Below are 12,427 nucleotides of genomic sequence, written 5' to 3' on the forward strand. Positions count from 1 at the left end.
TTCATAGAAAGGTGGCTATGGAGATTCCCCGCTGGAGGTGAGATGAGAAAATCTGGAGTGTTATGAAGAATGGGAGGGACTCAATGAGCAATGAAGGAGTTGACGTGTGAATGGAAACGGAAGAAGGGGAAAGAGCCATCACAGAGGTCACCAGTCCTCTGTGGCTTTGCTGAAGTGACATGAAACTGATAACCAGATAAAAGGCAGATGCTAATCTGGTTTTCCATATCCCTACATCCCAGCTTCTCTCTACTCCACTCCACCTTCACACACAGTGAAGGCAGAATAAGTGGCAAAGCATAACAGTCTCCGAGGTATCCCCCTGCTGCCTGCTGAAGAACTCTGGGGCCTAGCATCCAGGATCTCTACTCACTGGGCTCCATCCTTCTCTCATTATCATTCATCCTGGCCAGCTAGTCACTCATCTTTAAGTGACTTAAACTCGCTATGCCCAACCTTATTCAACCTCCATGTTTTATTTCCCCATTTGATTTTCTCTTCCTGGAAGGCCATGATCTGCCAGGTCTAAATTCCATCCATTCTCTAAAATTCTGCTCAACTGTCATCAGAGCAATAAGTCTTCCTTCCCTCATCTCTAAATGAGGAGGTGCAGGAGTTTTTCTATCCTACCTCTTATTGCCAACTCTTGTGGATGGTAAGCAACCAGAACTACTGGCCTAGATATATTGGCATCTCCTAGAATGTCCAACACAATGCCATGTCCACAAAAGACACTCAATACATGCAGGGTAGGGCAAAAGTAGTTTTACAGTATGTGAAACAGAGTTTATTCTTGTGTCATTATTTATGAATTACTGTATTATTTTCCATATGAACAACTCTAAACCTATTTTTGCCCCACCCTGTATGTATTTAGGTGATTTTTCTAATTGTGTGATCATTCATCCATCCATTCATTCATCCAACAAAAGAATTAAGTACTACTTGTTCAAAGAGTACTGCAAATGCCCTGAAACTTAGCAGAAGTTTCTTTTGTATATTCAACACCAATTTGCAGTTTCATGGGAAAAAAGTCCTTGTGAAGATACAGAAGATACAAAAGCAGGAAAAACTGATTCTGTGAAATTTGCTAGCACTCTCCTTATCAGTGAATAACAACAAGTTCCTGGATTTAAAAAGACATTTCATAATATTGTGCAATATCATGTAACTTATCTGTAGTCACAGTTCATAAAAACATATACTCCTATTCTTAACACTAAAAGTTAAAACTTAAAAGTCTAGGCTATGGGGTTGATTCCTAAATTTATGAGACTAACCCTGAATAAGATATCTTTTTCACATAGATGAAAGCTATAATTAGCTCAAGAATTTGCAAAACTATGAGTCACAGTGGCAAAGAGTCCATTCTTTGTTCCCTTAGCAGATCCAACCAAGTAAAAAAATAACATTGTTTATTTTTAAATAGGGCACTTGATAAAAGAAGTATTTTCAGTAAATTCATGTCTACAAAATGCACATTTTACATGTAGTTCATATCAGTATTATATTTCTTCACAAACATATATGTGTAACCTATACATAAACTAAAAATATTATATGCACACCTACTCAAAGAGTTTTTTAGTCAGAATTCACAGCAGATATCTCTACAGTAAATACCAGACTATCTGAATCATATAATGTTTGTCATCTTTTCCTATCCCAAGCTCCTGACATCAAACTATTCCATTAGTTTGTGGAACAATATGCTATATCTGCCCAAGAAACACTAGTTATTATGTTTGGGCTAAAATGAATTTCATTTTCTTGATTTTGTGTCTCTTACTGTCATTTTACTATGACACAGAGACATCCCAGGTTGCTTTGTAAGGAAAGAAACAACAATTTCTTATTCGATTGCAGAAGAAACTGCACAACTTTAATCTGATCATTGTGTGGAGGAGAAAATATTTCCAATGACGACATCTTCCTATGTCAACTGATTTTATTACAGATGTCATCTCTGTGTGCTATATTAATGCAGCTCTTTCTTCTTTCAAGATTTTAATCTTAGCTTGTTGCTCTAACATTTTATTGGTTCAAAATACAAGCTATAAAAATCCGTGGCCATCAAATTGTCCGTGAGCTAAAAATAACCCGTTCCTGTCAGTTAGAATTAGCTGATAAAGAGTGTCAGAGCCTGTTCTGAATAAGTCTGATAACTTCCTGTTTATGCAGCGCTGACCCTTGTCTAATAAAGCCTTTCTGCCCCAGAATGAGAGATTTGCTGCATTTTATTCCTTAATGGCCAATACTGATTACTTTTGAAAGCCTTTAATACATTTCCCATATTAGACATGAGCAGATGTCAGGTATGTTGCCAAGGGAAATTTCTTTTATGCAATCTTGGCTTGTTGTACAATAATAGCCCTTTCTCAACATGGGAAAAAATTACAGACCCAACTAATTTCCCTGACAGGGGGAGAGTTACATATGTTTTCCACTTGTAGTTTTTACGACAAGTTTACCATTTTGCCAAACCTGGAACTAATTGGGACTGTTTCCAAAAGCCGCCCAATAAGCCCCCAAAAGTGTAGAGCCCATTGGAAAAGGCAGTCAGGGATGGTCTGCTTTTGTATTGTCTCTATTTTGGTCAAAGCAGGGGGGGGGGAGAGGTTTAGATTGCAAAATTATTCCATTTAAGTTGCTTAAACACTTACTGTTTCATATCCTCCCAGTTTTTGAGCAGCTTGAAACATAGTCCAAAGGTTAACTGTTAGAGGGACAATAAGTATTTAGATAAGCATTGCATTAACATATTTCCAAGAAATGTCAATTAAAACATTTTTGTTTTGTTTTGTTTTTCAACGAGAAAGAGAAAAAAAAAAAAGAAAGAAAAGAAATACTAACGTACCCTAGAGATCTAAGTTCTTAGGAAACCATTTGCCAAAGGGCACTCAATAACAGGATATATTATTACCACTTAAAATATTTCAGAAGAACAGTCACAAATTCGGAAATGGATCTACTTTTAGGATAAAGGACAACACAAGTTTGCGTCCTGTTGCCATCAGCAGACAGACAGGAGCTAAGTTACAGTGTCCTTGGGGGAACTGTGGGATTTTTCCAAATCGGGGCTGGACTGGTTCTACTCTTAGAAAGAAGCCGTTGACTAAAGGGTAATAATAGATGCTTCCTTCAGATAAGAACTCTTCATAATCAATAAAAAAATAGCTAAGTTAACGTATGATTATCTTTTTCATAGAATGCCTGATGGCAGCACTCTATACAAAGCTCACACTGTATTTCACTAACATGTGGTGCCTTGCAGTGAGCAGGAAAAAATATTTCACCCTTGAGGCATAAGTGATACAACAGATCAAAGGGAAGGAAGATACTCCATCACAGAGGAAATGAGTCCACTTAGTCCCCTAACTCGCCTGGATGGTATTGCAAAAAATACTTCTTTCAAACAGATTTCTCTTCCCAGGGTTTGCATATGTTTATGTTGTTAAACAACTATGTCAAATCGCTAGCAACTCTTCACTTGTACCAGATACTGGGACTGCTTTGGATTTGATTCCTTTACAAGAGGGGAAAATTGACTTCAAGTAATTCCTTCGTAAGAGAAAAAAAAAATAGAATAAAATCGATTTTAAAAGGCTCTTTGACACAACACGTTCAGAAGCCTCATTGAACCTTGCACTGTTTCAAAGCTATCAAGAGCCCTGCCTCGGCCTTGATTTAATCTGAACCAATGCATAATGCAACAAAGCTGTTCATAGTACATTAATTTTACTTCTATTTCCAGCAACCAGTTTTCAGACAAACATTGTAATCATTCGTAGTTATATAAGTTTATAATGGCTGTGAGGGTTCTCTTGCAATCAGTGCCAGTTGCTATTAGGTATGTAAATTGTTATGTAAAACATGCAGGTTTGACATTCTTCATCAACATGACACATGGTTTTAATCTAGGAAGATAGGTTGGGAGAAAATACTGTACCAAGCCAGAGGCTCATGCTTTGTGCGCCACAAAATCCAGACAGAGGCCAAATATATATTCATTTGTGAAATCAAGGCGGGGTCTGGGTTTCTTCTACTAATTTTTTTATGTGGAATTCTGCTCAGCTGTGAGTTCCCTGATCTGCATAAAAAATATACTGAGGAAGGTTAAACGGACATGCCAAAGTAATTCAAAATTGGGTCCTCGGTTCAAATTTGTTTATTTCTTGTTTCCTCTGAAGTCATCAGGTTTTTGTTATCTCTTAAGAAATCTGGGACTTAGGAAAAATATGCTTTCTCTTTGTTGTTGTTTTGACCACCTTTAAATGTCCTCCTTTTAAAAGCTGTCTTTTTCACAGGCAACATCTGTGTCTGATAAAGCTACGTCATATTATTATCTCAGAAGAAAGGCGTTGCAAACACTCAAGATTGACAAAACAGAAAATGAGAAACTTTCAACATGTCTATTTCCAGTCATAATCAGTGGATTCAAGCCTATAAATATCTCACTGCAACTGCCCCAGAAGGGAACAATGTAGCGGAAAAAGGAAGGGAAAAAAATTCCTGGCTCGGATGATTTGTAGATTTAGTATAAACAGAGAACATCATCATCCCCAGATTAGGATTTCAACATAATCCTGAGTCAAAAATATTTTTTTTCCAAGTCAAAAGAATCTGAGCAGTTTTCATATTTCAAAAATGAAAACACGTATACTTACTCTGTTTGAAACCTAAATAGGGTATTCGTTCTATTGGCGTCTTCCTTTCTTTCATGTATTTGTAAAGTGCCACCAGGAAGGCCTGCTCATCTGCCCTGCACTCTTCACCAATGGCAACCTTTGGTTTTTCTTCATTTGAGACTTTTTTACAGTTATTATGGTTATTCTTCGGCTTGGTCAAGGCAGACCTGGCCTCACATTTCACCTGGAAAAGGGGGAAAAATGCCACATCAAATCAAGAGCAGCCCTGGACCATTGACAAAGCCATAGCGAGTGACACATTTCACTGAGTGGGAAGGGTCAGTCAATAAATTGCCCTTGCCCTCAAAAAGCTTTCTAGAGGCATCAATAAATAAGAATTGTCTTAGACCAGGGGATGGTGAGTTTCTGTCAAGCCAAGGAGTGAATATGGTAGACTTTGGGCCATCACAACCTCTGCTGTGACCGCTCAACTCTAGTGTGAAAGGAGTCCTAGGCAGTATGTAAACAAATGGGTGTGGCCATGTCCCAATAAAACTTTATTTATAGAAAATAGGTGGCCAGTTTTTTCCCCAGCCTCTTTTGGACTCCTTACAAGTATGTTGATGTGAAACCAGAAACAGTGTTGGCATCTGGTGGGGCCATTCTCCTGCTTCTTTATATACTTCTCCTAGGGAGCACCATCTGTTAATGTCATTGAACAATTCCTAACTTCTTCCCTAAGAGTCCTACACTTCACACTTTGAACCACCAGGAAAGACAAGCCCATCTCTCCACCGGAAACTTAGCTTGTTGCTACTCTTTCCAGCAACCTGGAAAGACACATAGATGCCAGCAGACAATGGCGTCAGGAACATCAGCTTGGTTCTTTGCTATCTCACCTGAGAGTGAAGCCAGGACTACCCTCAGGAGGAGAGGAAAGAGCCCACTCTTTAACGAGGCCTTCTTGCTTTTTGGTCAGCTCTGAGACTATAGGAAATAGGAAATGTGAACTTGCCACAAAGAAAAGAGTAAAGGTCGGCTAAAAACTCACGAAGGCTAAGTGAAAAGCTTCATAATTAACAAATAAATGGTGGTGAATGCTCCAGATGTTCTTCCTCCCAGACTCCAGGCGAATACGGAACTTGGCCTACTGAGAGACTAACCGAATGTTCCCTCCTCTCTGCCATGCTCTACAAGAGGCCTTTGATGGCTGTTAAATATAACGCTAAGTTGCTGAGCTATTTTAATTGTAAAAGGGGGAAGTACAAAGGGTCAAACTTTAAGTTCAAGTGCGCCCTTGGGGAATGTGTACATTCCAATATTCTTTACATCTCCATATCTAACATCGGAGAGAAGAGGGCAAGGGCTGGGGGAATGATATGAATAAAAATGTCCCACTTACTCAACAACGTTTTCCATTTCAGATTTTTGACCTGTCTCTCTTTTTGCCTTCAGGTTCTCCTTTCCAAGCACTAAGAACATAAAAGGCTATGCTTATTTATTAAAGGGAAATCTATCCTTTTAAAAGGTTTTCTTTATGGCTTAGCCTCTCAAGTGAACACGATAGTTTAATATCTTCAGACTGGCCCTGCTAAAAATAAAACTTCCTGCACAACTCATTCAACTGAGCTTCTAGATAAGATTTTAATTTTTAAGGGCCTGTGGAAATGGTATTAAAAATTTTTCCATGGGGAATTTTTACTTAACAGTATTTTCATACTTGAGTACATTGTAACATTATATATTAAGGGAAACATCCAGTGAAACTTTATGTGATCATCATTTTTTCATTGCCAAATTTTAGACTGTCGAGTCTAAAGTCTTGATGAAATCTACTATTTCAGGGCTTTCTGAGATCATAAAATTACTCCCATTTTAATCTGCATTGGTCCCAACCTGTTTTTGAGTGGCTACTAGGAGCCAGGCTCTTCTAAGCACTTTTTAGGTATTCTCTCAATTTTTAAAAAAATACGTTTTTTATTATTTCAGAGAGGGATGGAGAGGGAAAGAAAAATAGAAACATCAATGTTAAGAAAAAATCATTGATCAGCTGCCTCCTGTGTGCCCCCAGCAGGGGATCAAACCTGTAATCTGGGGCATATGACCTTGACCAGAATCGAACCCAGGACCCTTTCAGTCCACAGGCTGATGCTCTATCCACTGAGCCAAACCAGCAAGGCTGGTATTCTCTCATTTCATGCCCTCAACTCTAAGGAGGTGAATTATTATTCTCATATTAGAGGAAACTGAGGCATAGAAAGGATGAATGACACGCACACAATTAGTAAGTGGCAAGTTTGGGGTTGGAATCCAGGTAGTCTCAACTCTAGGGCTTGTGATTTTTAACACTATACTATTTCACTGACACTCCTACAAAAATATTAAACTGGCAATAAAAACATACTTCCAATGAAAAAGCACATCTTAGTGACTAGGTTTTACAAAACCTACATTTAGAAAGGTGATTTATCAACTGAGCACCTACAATGACCCAGGGACAGTGCTTGGGCTTTATACAGTCTACCTAATGTACACAAGACTCACAAAAGACCCGTATTTAGCCCCATCTTACAGATGAGGAAACTGGAGCTCAGCGAGGTCATGCATTGTCATTGGGGCAGGCTTCTAGGGTTAGAGGTCTCCCTCGTGCTAAACCCCAGTCTTGTACAAATAAGAGTAGATATAAGGTTTGCATATATAATAATCTGAGCCTTCAAACTGTAATGATATGGGCCACTTTTCTATATTATTGGGTCATAAATGCCATTGTTAAGGAAGAAAGAGGTTTATCCCTCCACGTCTAGATAGCTGCCTAACCTTCTGCCTCACCTGTGCAGAGACACCCGGAAACAGAAGGAAAGCACGGAGGGGCGCACAAATCAGGCCCCATGCCATTCAGACTCCCTGCTTCACAGAAAAAGGCTCCAGGTGATGCAGACTGCCACCACCTGACCTCCATCCCTCTCCCTTCCTCCCCCTTCGGTTGGTGTCTTCCCAGTTGGTGTCTCTCAGGTGCTTCCTAAGAAGTGAAAGGTGGCTTCCTTTCTCAGACTAGCTCCATACATCTCTTCAGTTAATATAAATGAGCCCATTAGGACATTATTCCGTTTCTGGATAGAAACAGGCCAAGTTCCTTCCTACATTTTCTCACATTGACCCAAAACATCCTCAGCATTTTAATCTACTGAAATATTAAAAAGAGAGCTGGTCTTCGTGTTGACCTTGGGAAAGCACACCCTCTTGATGGTAACTGTTAATTACTAGACCTGTTTCTCCCGACCTGTACGCCTCACACTTGTTGAGTTCCCTAAGAGCTTTGGGGTTTCCAAAGTGCTTGAGGAAGTGCTAAGCAAAGAATCCACATGTACTGTTCTCAACGAGCCACCGCCTATTTGATATTAACCACATAACTAACCCAGCTTTTAACTGGGACAGCGAGATGTGCTGAACCAGCAGGAAAGAAGCTGGAGTCATTTCAATTCAGCCACACACGTGCTAGGGGACACTCATTTTCTTGCTCAGGAAACCAGGAGGATAAACTGTGGAGGTAGTTCTGAGAACCAAATGGGATGGGGGGAAAAAAAAAAGGAAAAATAATGAAAGCATCCTATTTGTAAAATGTTGAAAGTGTGTTTGTGATGTCAATGGAAGAAGACATTGCTTCCTTTTTTGTGTCTCTTTTAGGCTACAAACCACCTGTTACACACGTCTGGCCATTGGAAAGTGCTTATAGGAGGTGAAGTCACTTTGCCTTCTAACAGCGGAGGCCTCTCATTAGAGCCCTGAGCTGAGACCTCTCTGGCTCGGGCCCCAGATCTGCTGCTGTAAGATGATCCCAAGGGAAACAGCAGAACTTGTGCTGGACGCCTTCATGACATCTCCAGAGAACTGGACCCTTTTCCCACGTGACCTGTGCTGTCTCTGGGAAGCCATGATCTCCTCAGAGTCTTGTAAAGCTGGTTTTCATGTTCGCATTGAGAGAGCACAACCTTTGAGGGAGACAGGTAGATGACTTGACTTGTTTTTCCAGCCATGCACCCAAGAACCCCAGTGTATCCTCACGCTGAGTGCACTGCCAGGTGGAGCTGCAGAAAGCTGTCGTTAGAAATGGTCCATTTGGGAAACTTTGGGGAGGAAAAAGTCACACAGCTCTTGGTCATAAAGCCAAACTAACTGTCACCTGAAATGATGCTCCCAGCTTGGCAAAGGATCAGATGGTCACAGGTTTGTAATCTCTATGGTAGGATTTCATGAGAAAAGACCACTTGATGACACAGGTGCCTTTTTAATGGGAGTCCTGGCCCAGATGTGGCTTGTTCATTCTATAGGGATTTTATATCGGACTTGTTGGTGCCATCAGATAAACCCACCATACTTCACACCTACCAGTCTCTCTTCTACTCGTATATGAAGTGGTCTTGCCTGACCCACTGGAATAGCAGGACTATAATCGAAGACTCCAAGAAGAATTGGACATTTAGACCAGTCCCAGGAGCTGGCTGCGGTGGGATATCCATACAAGCATCATCAAAACCAACGATGGAAGGATAATGCTCCTCCAGGTAAAAATTCTGAAAGGCTGCACTGGTGGGAGGTGGGGTAGAAATGGCTTGAAGACCATCACTCCTACGAAGGATAAGTCCGTGAACATCAAATACAGAGCAGGCCCCTGTTCTCTTTAGTCTGGTGGTTCTTAGTGTGAGTCCTGAGCTGCCTTCAAGGGAGAGAGATGTTGTAGGGTTGCGCCTTCAGGTCAGTTGTATGAGTTTTATAAAACCCCCAGAGGCATCCATAGGTAGTGACTCCAAGTGACATGAGAGGGAGCGTCATCCTGCTGGGCTCAGGTATAGGAAATGCCGGGATAAACACATGATGTCATCTTAGAGGTATGGGGCAGGGAACCAACACCAGACATTAGCAGTACAAGCTCTGCTGAATGTTACAATCCTAAAGCCTTCTCACTCCATTCTTTATTACATGGCAAACCACATCACAGGGAATACACTGTTCCTGCTAACATCCTCGAAGACCATGGAAACCAAAGCCCTAGACAGGCAACTCCAGGAGCCGAGATGTCCAAATTATTAGAAAATGTCACACTTGGTATTCAGGTGGACTCACTTGCAGATGGTGGAGTGAACAGAACAAAAAATAACTTTAGGGAAAGAAGTTGGTTGTTGTTGTTTTAGCCAGAAAATATACTTTTCTCCTGGTTGATCTCTTTGTAACCCTTGGCAATCCTGGAAGCATGAAGCAATGATAACAAAGCAGTCTCAGAAAATGAGACTAATTTTCATGAAGATAGGATTTACGGAATGTGAATGTTGAGGATTTGCTTCGTTACACTGGGAAGAGGCGTGGAGTACGTGGCAGAAAAACAGTAGATTTTCAACATAGAAGTGAATTCATGTTTTTCTACATCTGAATCTTCCAAAATCACCAAAAATCTAAATGTCCCCACTTTCATAAGCTTAGTCCTTGAGTCTGGAAATGTGGTATCCATTGACATTCAGTCTTCAATTGAGATCCTAAAGGGACTATTGCTGCCTTTGGCACAGAAACAACACCTAAACGCAAACACCCCATAAACGGAACCATGGAAATCTGATCCAAACTCACTAAAGTAAAAAAGATAAGTCTAAAAATATGAAGTGGCACTTCACACTTCCTGGTGCTAAATACTTCAGGCACACACTTTCAAAATTCCAAAGAATGCTGAGGCCAAATGGGCCTGGGTCCTCAAAAAAGTAGCCTTGCATTTGAACCTTTATTCTGCAGTAAGATATACTGATCTTGTGACATAGAAACCCACACCTGAAACTTATATGATTATTATCATATACGTTAACCAATGTCACCCTAATAAATTTAATTGAAACCTATGTTGACCAATGTCACCCTAATAAATGTAATTAAAAAAGAGAGATCTTAAAAAAACATAACAATGTATGGATGAGTACATGTATACATGTAAACATTTTGCTATGTGTCTTTAATTTTACTCTAAAGTAAGTTAGAGGTGATTTTGAAAAGAAAAAAAAAAAGAGATGGAACTAAAGTGATTAATTCTAGCCATTTCTAATTTCATCCTCCATTAATCTCTGAAGCAGATTTAGCTGTACACATTCAGAAAAAGGATGGTTCAGCTGGTCTATTTTTGATCCAAGCAGAGTAAACTATGTCATTGTGTCACCTACTATGAAATCCCAGCCTCAATGACGTGGGCGCTTAATCATCTGTCCTTCACCCAACAGGCCAAACTGGGAGGTGGGAAGTCTTTCTGTTGACTAATCAAAATGCTTACCTCCCTCCCCCACCCTCCACCTCCCAAGGCAGGAGAGGTAGTGAGAACAGACATAGCAGAGAGCTGTGAATACCAAAGTTAGATCTGGAATTGCACACTGCCACTAAGATACAGAGTAGAGAGATAAAGAGAACAAGGAAAATAAAACTGTGCGCAAAATGAACACCACGGCACAAACAACTGTACCTTGGCAATGGCTTTGCCATCCGAATTGTTGTTGGCATCTTTCATAGCACTGAATGAATCTCTTCTCTGTGGGCATGATTTCTTTTTGCGTGGTCTGCCTTTAAGATTCGGCGCTGAAAACAAATGGAGAGCAATTGATATACATTTTCATTGGCATGGATTTCCTTATTCAAAAGCCAGCTTCTTAACTCCAGTGGTCCCCATCACGTGTGCAGACAAATGTATGCATCTGTTGGTGTCAGCCCTCATCTAATGCTTCTCTCCCGGAAAGGCTGCATCTCAGAAGACCATACACATCTGACCTTCTTTCCCAAAGCTAATCTACTGCGCTTTCACATGTCTAATTAATATAAATAAAATGAAGCCCTTGGCGCTAAAGGATGATGAAAGGAAAATGCCTTTCCCCATTATTAGAAAAGAAACAGGTTGGGCTGAAGACAGCCCTGAGCCAGGCTCCAAGATTAGTCTTTGTTTTGTTTTGACTCCTTTCAGAAACCTAAGTGATATGCCAGCCCATTACAGTATCACAGTAATATTATGTTCAAAAACATCTCTCTTCAAATATGGAGACATGAGCATTTTCTCAAATTATACTAATAAGTAGAGAGAGAGAGAGAGAGAGAGAGAGAGAGAGGGATTTAAAATAACAATCTGAAAAAACAACAACACATATTATTATATGTGTTTACTAATAATATTGTGACCAGCACGTTTCAAATCTGAACAAAGCTGGCAGATACATTTAACTCAGTATGCTCTTTTTTTCTTTCCAATATATTTTTTAATGACCATCTTGAGGGTTATTTAAAATAACTTCCAAAGATCACACTGAGGTTAGCCAGATTCCGTGGAGATTATTTATACTTTCTAAAAAGCCACAGGCGAGATGCAAATCAAAGTTGTATTTCAACCCTGATGCTGAGCTTGACTCTCTTTAAGATCCTCACGCAAAGCAGAGGGATAGAGGCTGCTGCTTAGCTGAAGACTAGGGCTGTCCGGCATCAGCTTTCACATTTAACTTCATCAGTCACCCAAGTCAAACAAAAGTAAAACAAACCAACTAGCCAGCTAGCCCTTGAAGAATTCCAAAGGAATGAATTAGACCCCAAGCAGTTCCTTTCAGACCTTCCCAGGTGGCTACCCACACTCTTTATGACTGTGACAACGCCAAGTCCGGACGGCTCGAACCCTCTTTAATTGCCATGCAGTTAGTTAACCGGTGGTTTCAGGACGTTTTATGTTGTACTCATTTTACAAACACAGCTAATCCCACTAATTTGATTGTATGCTGTGGATAACAGTTGGCTAT

General features: G+C 40.2%; 1 protein-coding gene across 3 annotated transcripts in view; it reads right to left on the reverse strand.

The window, feature by feature from the left end:
- Positions 1–12,427, reverse strand: part of ARID5B (AT-rich interaction domain 5B) — a 177,974-nt gene that overhangs the window by 31,589 nt on the left and 133,958 nt on the right. For all 3 annotated transcript variants that reach the window (XM_084903951.1, XM_084903952.1, XM_084903953.1), the window contains 3 exons: positions 11,119–11,231; positions 4,668–4,872; positions 2,664–2,716 (listed from right to left, as the gene is read on the reverse strand). In XM_084903951.1, coding sequence (XP_084760077.1) covers positions 2,664–2,716; positions 4,668–4,872; positions 11,119–11,231 — 371 coding nt within the window. The remainder of the gene's footprint in view (positions 1–2,663; positions 2,717–4,667; positions 4,873–11,118; positions 11,232–12,427) is intronic.

The sequence above is a fragment of the Pipistrellus hanaki genome, assembly GCF_964339955.1.
Source record: "Pipistrellus hanaki genome assembly, chromosome: 14".
In the NCBI taxonomy this organism is placed as follows: Eukaryota; Metazoa; Chordata; class Mammalia; order Chiroptera; family Vespertilionidae; genus Pipistrellus; species Pipistrellus hanaki.